This window comes from Rhinatrema bivittatum, chromosome 5 (genome assembly GCF_901001135.1).
Source record: "Rhinatrema bivittatum chromosome 5, aRhiBiv1.1, whole genome shotgun sequence".
Lineage (NCBI taxonomy): Eukaryota > Metazoa > Chordata > Amphibia > Gymnophiona > Rhinatrematidae > Rhinatrema > Rhinatrema bivittatum.
In genome coordinates this window covers 308,337,002-308,347,206 of record NC_042619.1, presented here as the reverse complement: position 1 = coordinate 308,347,206, position 10,205 = coordinate 308,337,002, and the positions used below count along the sequence as shown (strand labels likewise).

The 10,205-nt window shown below is 46.7% G+C and overlaps 1 protein-coding gene across 2 annotated transcripts in view; it reads left to right on the top strand.

The window, feature by feature from the left end:
- The first annotated feature begins 273 nt into the window (after positions 1 to 273).
- Positions 274 to 10,205, top strand: part of GNS (glucosamine (N-acetyl)-6-sulfatase) — a 49,492-nt gene continuing 39,560 nt past the window's right edge. Inside the window, exon 1 of one of the 2 annotated variants that reach the window (XM_029604283.1) lies at positions 274 to 770. In XM_029604283.1, the coding sequence (XP_029460143.1) occupies positions 630 to 770 (141 nt within the window). In that variant the 5' untranslated portion in view covers positions 274 to 629. The remainder of the gene's footprint in view (positions 771 to 10,205) is intronic. The other variant, XM_029604286.1, reaches the window with a different exon arrangement.

Below are 10,205 nucleotides of genomic sequence, written 5' to 3'. Positions count from 1 at the left end.
GTAAAATACAGCACCAAAAAAAAAAAGGGCACTACAAATCACACACAAAAAAAAAACGAAACAACCGCCTACCTCTGCCAGCAAAATACAGGCTCCGAAGGCACGCTCCCTTTAACAGCAATGGGGCAACAGAGGCGTGGTCTGAGCAAGTCCGCCCACGGTATTTGCTGATTGGCTCCCGACAAAAATCACGCCCACTTCGGGGCAAGAGATTTTCAGCTCACCGCTAAAATATGCGCATGTGATTAATACGTAATGAGCCCCGCCCCCTTCTCTTTAAAGGGCTACAATTGCAGTTGGAGGAGTTCTAAAGTTAATGCGGTGACTCTGAGCGCTGACCCGGCTGTAGTACGGGGGTAGAGCTTGCTAATGAATAATTTATTATTTGTATATTACTAGGCAAAAGGCTCCGAGAAGTGGATTCGGTCAGGTGGAGATGAGCTAACCCTCTTCGGGCTGCTCATCATATGACTTGCAGAGTTGCAATGTGGGCAAGGGCTCATTTCCGGGGTTTGTAAAGGCTCTTTAGCCAAGCGAAGTTGGCTGGCTAGTGAGTTTCCGGACAACAGTGGGGCAGAAAAGGAGGGGGTTAAAGTAGTACCCGAAGAGCGTGGACGCCTAAAGTTTATATGGCAGCGTTCGGGAGTCAGAGCTCTGCCACCATGCTGCTGCTGGTGATCGCTGCCTGCCACCTGATACACCCTGTGCAAGGCGCGAAAAACATGGTACTGATCCTGACCGATGACCAGGACATCGCCATTGGGGGCATGGTGAGTGATTCAAGAGTTTCTTTAAAGTCGTCGCGTTCTCTTCTTATTGTGTTCGGTTTCTATAAAACTGAAGGTCACGCACTGTAACTTTAAATTGTATAGCACCTTGCATACGAAAAGACTCCAGCACCCTTTGCCCCGACAGCTTAGAAACTGAAGTGCAGCCACTTCTGGGATGCAGGTCTATAAAGCATTTTTCAGAATTTGTATGACATTGACAACCTAAAAACTGGTCAGCTAAAGAGCCAATTTTCCCTCTGCTCCTCTCTCTTATATCTCACTTTCACTTTCTTTTTATTTGAATTACAAACCCTATTAGGCCAGGGGATCTCTCCTACATGTTGCTTTTATATATGCCTTCCTTCTGTTGATGCATCAGTGTGTTAGGTTTTTTTTTTAACCTAGTTGCAATTGGTAACTTTGTTTAATAACTATACATTGAACCACTGGCAGAGCTGGGATTAGAATTGACACGGGAATAAAGGGAAGTGGTCAGGGTAACACACAGTTGGGGACTGATACCCAGTGAGATAAGGTGATGAACTCACTGTCCCACAGGCAAGGCAGGTAGTTGCCTCAGATGCAAAAAGCTGAGCACTAAAACTGTGCACTGAAATCCAGTGAACAGGTTAACACATGCTAACTTGCTTTTAACTCCAGATGCAGTAAACTAATGATATGCTAATGTATCAGGAGTCTTAAAAAATGCACACAAACCAGAAAATGCAAAAGAGAGGCTTGGCTCACAGCAAAAGCATGATTTATGCGCATAACTGGAACTCCAGCTTCTGCTCATAGACTAACATTAGCCTTGGAAACTTTACTCCACCTCAGACTAGGAGTTAAGTTTCCAGTGCTAAGAAAACATAAGATAAATCAGAACATCTCTCTGCACTAGGGATAATAGCTAATCCCCAGGCCAATACAGAATCCTGCACCTCAAAGCACATTTTCTATGTACAGGACTTACTGTAGATGCAGCAAGGATTTTTGTGTGCAGAAAGTGTGCATTCCTAAGTGGGAGTAATGCTTAGAAATCTGGTATGGAAAACACCATGTAAATGAGATCATTAAGCATTAAGCAGTATTCTTCACAACACCCTCTACAATAACAACTCCCCCTGGCTTAAAGAAATGCCCCACTTCCACCTCTCCACCCGCCAGACTAGATCCACCTCCACAGGCACCCTCCACACTCCCCCCCCTCAAAACTGCCCGCCTATCCACCACCAGAGAAAGAGCCTTTACCATCGCAGGCCCCGCCCTCTGGAATTCCCTCCCCACATACCTCCGTCTTGAACCCTCCCTAACCATCTTCAAAAAAGGCATTAAGACCTGGCTCTTCCGACAGGCTTACCACTGCTCCAGCCCCTCGTAGTCCACCCCCCTAAATCTGCCCCGGCCCCCTATAGTCTACCCCCCTGAAACCCCCCCAATCGCTCCCCCCTGTCTCTCCCCTGCCTCACCACCCTGAATCCACCCTAGCCTCACCCGTCAACCCACCCATACCCCCACCCTCCCTCCCCTTACCCTTTCCCTATACCCCCGCCACCCTCCCACCGTGCTCCACTGTAACCCAGTTAAAACTTACAACCTATATGTCGAAATCAAGACTCCGTTATTACCTGCTGTAACTGCTGTAAATAAGCTAATACTTTATATATATGTGTTTAATTGTTTAATAAGTTATCAATATAATCCACCATAACTGCTGTAATTAAGCTTTAATATATATCATTATATAATCTATTTATTCCTCATTAACCGCTGTAAAAAATCAACCTTGTTCTAACCTCATTAAGCAACCTATCCTGTAAATACTGATACGTTCCTTGTACCTTTCTCAGCTGCTGTCTTTCCTCCTTTACCTCTCTCCCCCCTCTTCCCCCCCCCCCTCTTTTCGCTCCTGCTCCACTCCCCCACTCCCTGTTTTTTGTAATTTCCTCCTTTCTCAAGTTTATTGTAAACCGGCGTGATGTGCTTGCACGAACACCGGTATATTAAAAGCTGTTAAATAATAAAATAATAATAATACTCCTGGATGCAGAGAGATGCACTGACCAAATGCAGTCTGTCTTGGCATTGGAAACTTAATTCTTGGGTCAGAGATGGAGTTAAACTTCCAATATTACTGCAATGGTACTTAAAACACAATAAAAAGAAGTGTGTGTATGTGTTTAAAAAAAAAAGTTGGTATTTATTTGGCTTATAGCTGGATAATATGGATTTATCCAGATAAGTGGTGGTGGTGGTTCATGGGACTGCATTGGCCTGTCGGGGACACCTTATCTGCTTTTCTGAGTCAAAAAGTGCATTCAGCCTGTGCCAAACACACATTTTACAATCTACTTGCTTTTTTTAAACTCCCAGTGTATTTGTATTTAGAGTTTTAAAGAAATGTAATCTGAGCATTAAAACTGTGCACTGAAATCCACCATAGATTACTGCACCGGCCTATCCATCATTAGCTAGGAATTTCAAAGGCATGAATTTTGTAATACACTTTTTTGCTTTGCACACAGTGTGTGCGTGTACAAAACTCCTTGCTGCATCAGAAATAGTTTGGCACAAAAAATATGTGCACAGTTGAGGGTTAAACTGTGTGCTGTACTGAATCCATCTTTGTGGGCACATAAATTGCTTTTTGTGCAAACAGTATCCTTTTGTGTATGCATAAACCATGTTTTCTATATTGCTTTGTGTACAAAATACATGTCTTCCACACACAAAATATGCATTTTTATTTATATGATGGTATCTGTTTTGAGGCACTGATTCCCATACCTGGAAATTCACTTTTTAGGGTTCCAGCCCCTCCCCTTCAGGCAGCCTGAAGAGAACAGGGGAAGAAACTGAGAAGGAAGTAAGGCAATTGTTCACTCCAATTTTACCCTCTTTTCCTGCTTCACCAAGAAGGGGAGGGGATGAGGCTGGAGCAGACACTGCAGGTAGTATGTGAGGAGAAACAGGAGGGAAAAGGGAGAGCAGAAAAATTGATTTCTTCTGTGTCAGCTTCGCCCCCATCTCCCCTTCTGTAACAATCCTCAGCATGTAGGGAGAAGCTGGAGCAGACACAGCTTGCCTGCATATGTCTGCGGTTCCGAGACTTGGGACTCTGCTAAGGGCAGAGGAGGAAGGAGGCTTCCTGGATATGAAGTCAGGGAGCTGTGAGAGGGGTCAGAGACGGGTGAAGGGGAAGAATGCTGAGGTCATTCCTAGGGAGGAATGGAGGGGGTGTTGACAGTGAGGAAATGGAAGAAAGCTGATACACATGCTCCCTGCCACACCCCATATACCCATCCACACCCAGACCCTGCCAATCAACAGCAATATCAGGCTGACCCCAACTCAAAAGCTCCTATGTATGCCAAACCCATTTCTAGCACTGGCTCAAAGCTTGAAGTGTGCTGGCAGGGATCCAGATGGTGCTGTGTTTTTCCCTTCTCCTCTAGGACTGTTGCAAGAGTATTTGGTGCCCTAGGCAAGCCTTCGGCCATGCAGTCCCTTCCTGAACATATCTGCTGGTAGCAGCACTAGCATAAAGCACAATTAGAAACATGCAGACACAAACTGAACTGGAAACTGCAACAAGCCGGAGAAGACTGTATGCAGTGCAGCAAAGGAAAAAGAGAAACATCACCAGTCCTCAAAACAAATCAAGAAATATAAAATCATAGCAGTAAAACCATACTAACAAAATGAACAGATTATTTCAAAACAGCTGATGAATGGAATATCCAATAATTAAAAACTCATACCAAAAATTTCCAGACACCAATAAAATATTTCAAAACAGCAGAGACAAAGACCCAATAATTAAAAATAATAAGGATAAAAAATGCTCTGCTCTCCATACTTGGGAACATTCGATATCTAGGTGCTCTGAGATTGTGAATTAGGATGGGGGGAGGGTGCTTTCAACTTTCTCCTCTCTTGTCACACACTTGCATACATGCTGTCTCAATCGCACACAGGCTCTGTAGCATACTTACATACATGCTGTCTTGCGCGCACACACACACACTCTTTCACTCACTGACTCTATCCCCACCGAACTAGTGGCGGCAGCAGCCTCGTCCTCTTCTAGCCCTCGGGGCCTCAAGAAAGGAGTCCAGTCGGCCGCGGGGGCTGACGTTGCTCCTCTTTTTGCTCCGGGCCAATGCTGCACGCACTTTACTTAAAATGGTCTCTCCTTCCCATGCATGCGGTCTCTGCACACCGCTTACTCTTCTAGACGGCGGGGAGGGGCAGGAAGAAGAGACCATGCTGGTGCCGCTGAGGCCAGCTCTCCAGCTGCAGTCCGCCTGGGATTACAGCATTTTAAGCCCGGGTGGAGGAAGAGTTCCCATTTCTCGGAGGCAGGGGGAGCAGCTGGGCCAGTGAGGGATTGGGAAGTATGACAACACACCTGCGTGTGCTTGGGGACCCACTGGTGTGTCTCAACACACCAGTTGAGAATCGCTTCTCTAGGCTGCTACCTACAGTCCTTGGGAATTGCGCAGAATTCAGCAGAGGAGACCCCCGGCATCCTGAGAACAGAGCGCGCAAAGACAAAGGCCCGTGTGTGCCGCGGGATGCGCTCCACTTGCGGCGAAGATAAAGGCCCCGGTGTGAGAATGGGTGTCAGAGAGGAGGATGTGAGAGAGAGCATGGGAGTGGGGGGATGCTTGAGTGTGGGTTTTGGAGAGGGAGCCTATATGAGGGGAGGGGGTGTGGGGGAAGGGAGTATGGGAGGTAAGTGGGGATGCTTGAATGGGATTTCAGAGAGGGAGCCTATATGAGGGGAGGGGGAGAGGGTGGGAGGGATGCTTGAGTGTGGGTTTGAGAGAGGTAGTCTAAATGAGATTGTGAAGGAGTGTGTATGTGTGAGAGAGAGGGAGCTCGTGTGTATGTGAGGGTGCTAGCCTGTGTGAAGGGATTGTGTATGTGTGAGAGAGAGCCTGTGTGAAGGGGTGCGTGAGAGAGAGACACAGGTAGCCTGTGTGAGGATGTATGTGAGAGGGAAAGGGAGCTTGTGTGGGTGTTTGCCGTCATTTCTATGTTTCTATGTGTATGCAAGAGAGAGAGGGACCCTGTATGAGGGTGGGTGTATGTGTATTAGAGAGAGGGAGCCTGTGTGAGGGGCAGTATTGAGAATGGGGTCAAACTCTGGGACTGGCAATAGAGTGGAAGGGGTTGAGCCTAGAGGTGGAGGGGAGAGATACTGGCAGGTGGAGGAGTTGGGGCCTGAGAGGGCAAAGTGGCCAGGGGAGTAGGGAGAATGGAAGGGACACTCTTACAGTGAATTTCTAGGGAAATTCTGCTCAAAATATTTAAAATTCTGCATCTCTAACTTTTTTCTGTATTAATTTGAAATGTAACTACTTAGACTGTCATTATAAATTATTTTGACCAGTATAAAGTTTGCAGAATTTAAAGTGTTTTTTGTGTAGAATTCCCCCAAGAGTACACCTAGTTTGCCTAATAGAAGCACCAGATCTGCTTTCCTCTGTCTTCCTCGCCCCTGGCTTGTGGCAGCAATGAAATTAAGTTAGTATGGAGCCTGTGAGCAGATGCACGCTAACATAAAAATTATCATGCTGGATCAGAACAAGGTCCATTGAGCTCAGCATGTACCGTCCATAACTGAAGCCAATCCAGGTTACAAGTACCTGGCAGATCCCATAAAGTAGATATTTCCTTTTACTCACTCCCAGGGATAGAAATAGCTTTCTTTAAACTACCTGGCTAATAATGGGTTATGAACTTTTCCTTCAGGAATTTGCCCAAACCTTTCAACCCCTGCTATGCCAGTCACCTTGATCACATCCTCTGACAGCAGATTCCACAGCTGGATTGTCCTTTTGAGTGAAAAAGCACTTCCCACGATCTGTCTTGATTTAGCTGATCACTAGTTTCATGGAGTGTCCCCTTGTATTAGTATTACATGAAATGGTAAATAATGTCTCTTATTACCCATTCCACCCCACTCATGATTTTATAAACTTCTATCATATCCCTCTGAGCTGTCTCTTTTCTAAGCTGAAGAGTCCTAGCCTGCAACTCCTCTCCATCATAAGAGAGATGTTCCATCCCCTTTATCATTGTCACTCTCCTCTGTACCTTTTCCAGTTCCACGATGTCGTTTCTTGAGATGGGGCGGCCAGAACTGCACACAATACTACACCCCATGGCTCGATACAGAGGCAATATGACATCTTCTGTTTATTCTCCATTCCTAACATTCTATTTGCATTTTTGACTGCTGCTGCGCACTGAGCAGAGGATTTCAGTGTATTATTCACATGGACTAAGGTCCTTTTCCCGATTGGTGCCTCCCAATCAATTACTCCCAAGATCAGTTTACAGAATCCAACATCATGTACCTGTACTTGAGATTTTTTTTCCCCCTATGTGGATCACTTTGCATTTATCCGTATTAAACTTCATCTGCCTTTCAGTTGTTCAGGCTCCTAATCTCACAAGGTCCTTCTGCAGTTCCTTACACTCTGCTGCCGTTTTAACAGCTTTGAATAGTTTTGTTTTCTGCGAATTTGATCACCTCACTCGTCATTCCCTCTTCCTTTATGAATGTAAACAGCATAGGTCCTAATACTGATCCCTGTGCTACTCCACTAATGACCTTTCTCCATTTGGAAAACTGACCTATCCTCTGTTTTCAGCCTTTTAACCAGTCGCCAGTCCACAACAGGACACTGCCTCCTGTCCCATGACTTTGTAATTTCCTGAGGAGTCTCTCTCATAGGGGTGGAATGGTCAAATGCCTTCACAGATCCACCCCCTCCCCCCGCCCCCACCACACACCCACACCCACAGACATGCACAGGTTTCCATAGTACCAGGAAGCCCTTTCTGAGGGGGGGGGGACAGGTCACTATAGGTTCTGTGAGCCTGTCTCTGTTCACAGGCCCTATACTAACTTCTTTGCATTGCTGCCATGGGCCAGGGAGAGAGGAGGGGTAAAGAGGACTGGAGTTTAGGTTTGTGGGCAGAATGATTCTAGGCAGGGGCATCTTAGGAGATTCCCACTCTTGGTCTGTAGTGCTAGAGAGCCAATGCAATTCTGGGGTTTGGGCACAGTCAGTGACTGAGGCACGACGAGAGAAAGTGACCCGCTAAGAGTCATTCCAAAGTCAGGATTCCCAGCCTGATGCTTTCTAATTCAGTGGCTATCAGACTGGCCTTTGAGGTCCTCTCTAGAAAGTTTGCCTTTCAGGTGATCCCTAATGAATATGCATGAAAGAGGTTTGCGTGTACTGTTTCCAGTGTATGCAGCTTTATCTTATGCATGTTCATTAGTGATAGCCTGAAAACCAGACTAGCTAGAGGGGACCTAATGGCTAGTTTAATCACAACTACCCTAATAAATTATGTATTTATTTTATTTAAAATCTTTAGTTCCTAGCGTTAGACAGATGGACTCAGGATCAGTGGACTTATGCTCCCCTGCCAGCAGATGGAGACAGAGCAAGCTCACGTCACAGTATATATAACCCTGCAGTGACCCCAGCCTGCCAGTATTCTCAGTCTCCAGCAGATGGTGAATGTGAGATATTTGTTTGAAATGCTTATTTGAAATGATGTATAAGTTAGTGGAATAAAATTTTCTAAAAAGTAATCTCCCTATGAGGATTGCTTCAAGCTTTTTGGAAGGAGAAATTTGAAATTCTAAATTCAGGAAAAGAGAGCCTCGCTCTCCTCTGATACCTAAAGGTCCCTCCCCCAGTTGAGAATTCCTGAGGCGATTTCTGTGGTCCCTCAGAGGTGTGCCTTGGTCCGGAAGTTTGGTTTCCTGGCGTGGACTTAGCTGCTAGTTCAGCTGAAAAGCAGCAGGTGCAGGAGGCAGAGCGCGGTGGTGACAGCAGACGCCCTCTCTCCCCGCAGTTAGACCCTCTGTATTCAGCCAAGCTCAGGTAAGGTTTAAAAAAAAATTTTTTTTACCCTGAATCCGAGACAGAGGGGTTTCATGACTTCCTTTTGGTTTGTGTTTAGCACACTGTACCAACTTTCATTCCCGCTCCTGTTTGGGAACTGGGCAGCCTGGTGGATTGAGTGGCCCCCCCCCCCCCCATGGACTAGGCCCCATATTTAGGGTTTTTTCTTGCACGCCACGGTGGCATTTTCATGCACTCTTGTGCATGTTCTGCCGTCTATAGGCTGTCAGCTCTGTGCACGTGTTGGGCAGGCTTTTTACGCGCACAAACTTTTTTACTTGCTTAATTTGGTGCACAGGTTGTGTGTGCGCCTTGCTGCGCTTTCCTCTAGGCGCTTATTTTTTTTCGGGCACACTTCATTTTTTTGAGCGTGAGCCATTCCGACACAAGTTTACCACAGCAAAAGGCGCCGGTAAGCTAGAAGCCTAAGTGACTTCTATTTGTGTTGCCTGTCATATTAGGGCTTCTCAGCCTGACCTGGTTTCTAACCTGTGTCAGCACTGCTCAGACGTTCAGGGAGAGTTGTCTTCCTCTGATTTTGCTAAGCCTGGCTCTTCCCATTCTGATGACGGATTGGTCACAGCCTTGACTGGGGGGGATGCCAGATCTTGGTTCTCCCTTGACGGGCTCCTGTGCTGGTGAGGGCAGTTCTGTGGGACCAGTTCCTTCTGAGCTTGGCCTGGACCCGGATGCTTTTTCTTGGGTGGAATCCAAGGCTTACAGGCCTGCCTTCAGGCTCAGTCCTCTGCTTCCCCCATTTCTGTCTGATCAGACCCTCAGCCAGTGGCTCCTCCCTCTTCCAGTCCTATGCTTAAGCACCGGGGCTCACCTCTGCTCCCTATAGGTGTTCCTGACCAGAATCCAGATGATCCTGATTCCCTGGAAGATGTGGAAATTCCTCCAGGGCTGGAACAGTATCAAACCATGTTGCAGTTCTTTCATAGAGACGAACTGCTGGCCCTGATTTCCCAGACCTTGAAATAGTTGAGTGTCCCTGGTTCAGGTGCCTTGTCAGAGCCAAGGAAGAATCTCATTTTGGTTTCAAGTAAAGCCACTTGTGTCTTCCCGATGATGGATGCCATTCAGGAATTGATTGATCTGGAATGGGATGCCCCAGAGGCAAATTTTGAAGAGGGGGTTGGACATTGGAAGGCCTGTACCCCCTGGATCCAGCTGTGAGAGAGCATTTGCGTTTTCCCAAAGTGGATGTTCTGGTATGTGCCGGGTCTAAGCAGACAACTATCCCCATGCATGGAGGGAGGAGCAGCCTTGAAGGATGTGTATGATAGAAGTATTGAGGCTATTCTTTGAGGCAGTGGCAATGAATTTAAAAATTGCCTCCTGTTGCACATTAGTGGTGTGATCTTGTCTGCTTCTCTCTCAGGAGGTTGAGTCTGGGGGGCATTCCAGAGCGGTTATGGAGCCTGCGGCTGCTTTTTAGCAGATGTGGGCAGTGATTTGGTCCGGACCTCGGCCAAAGAAGTGACTTCAGTGATAGCAG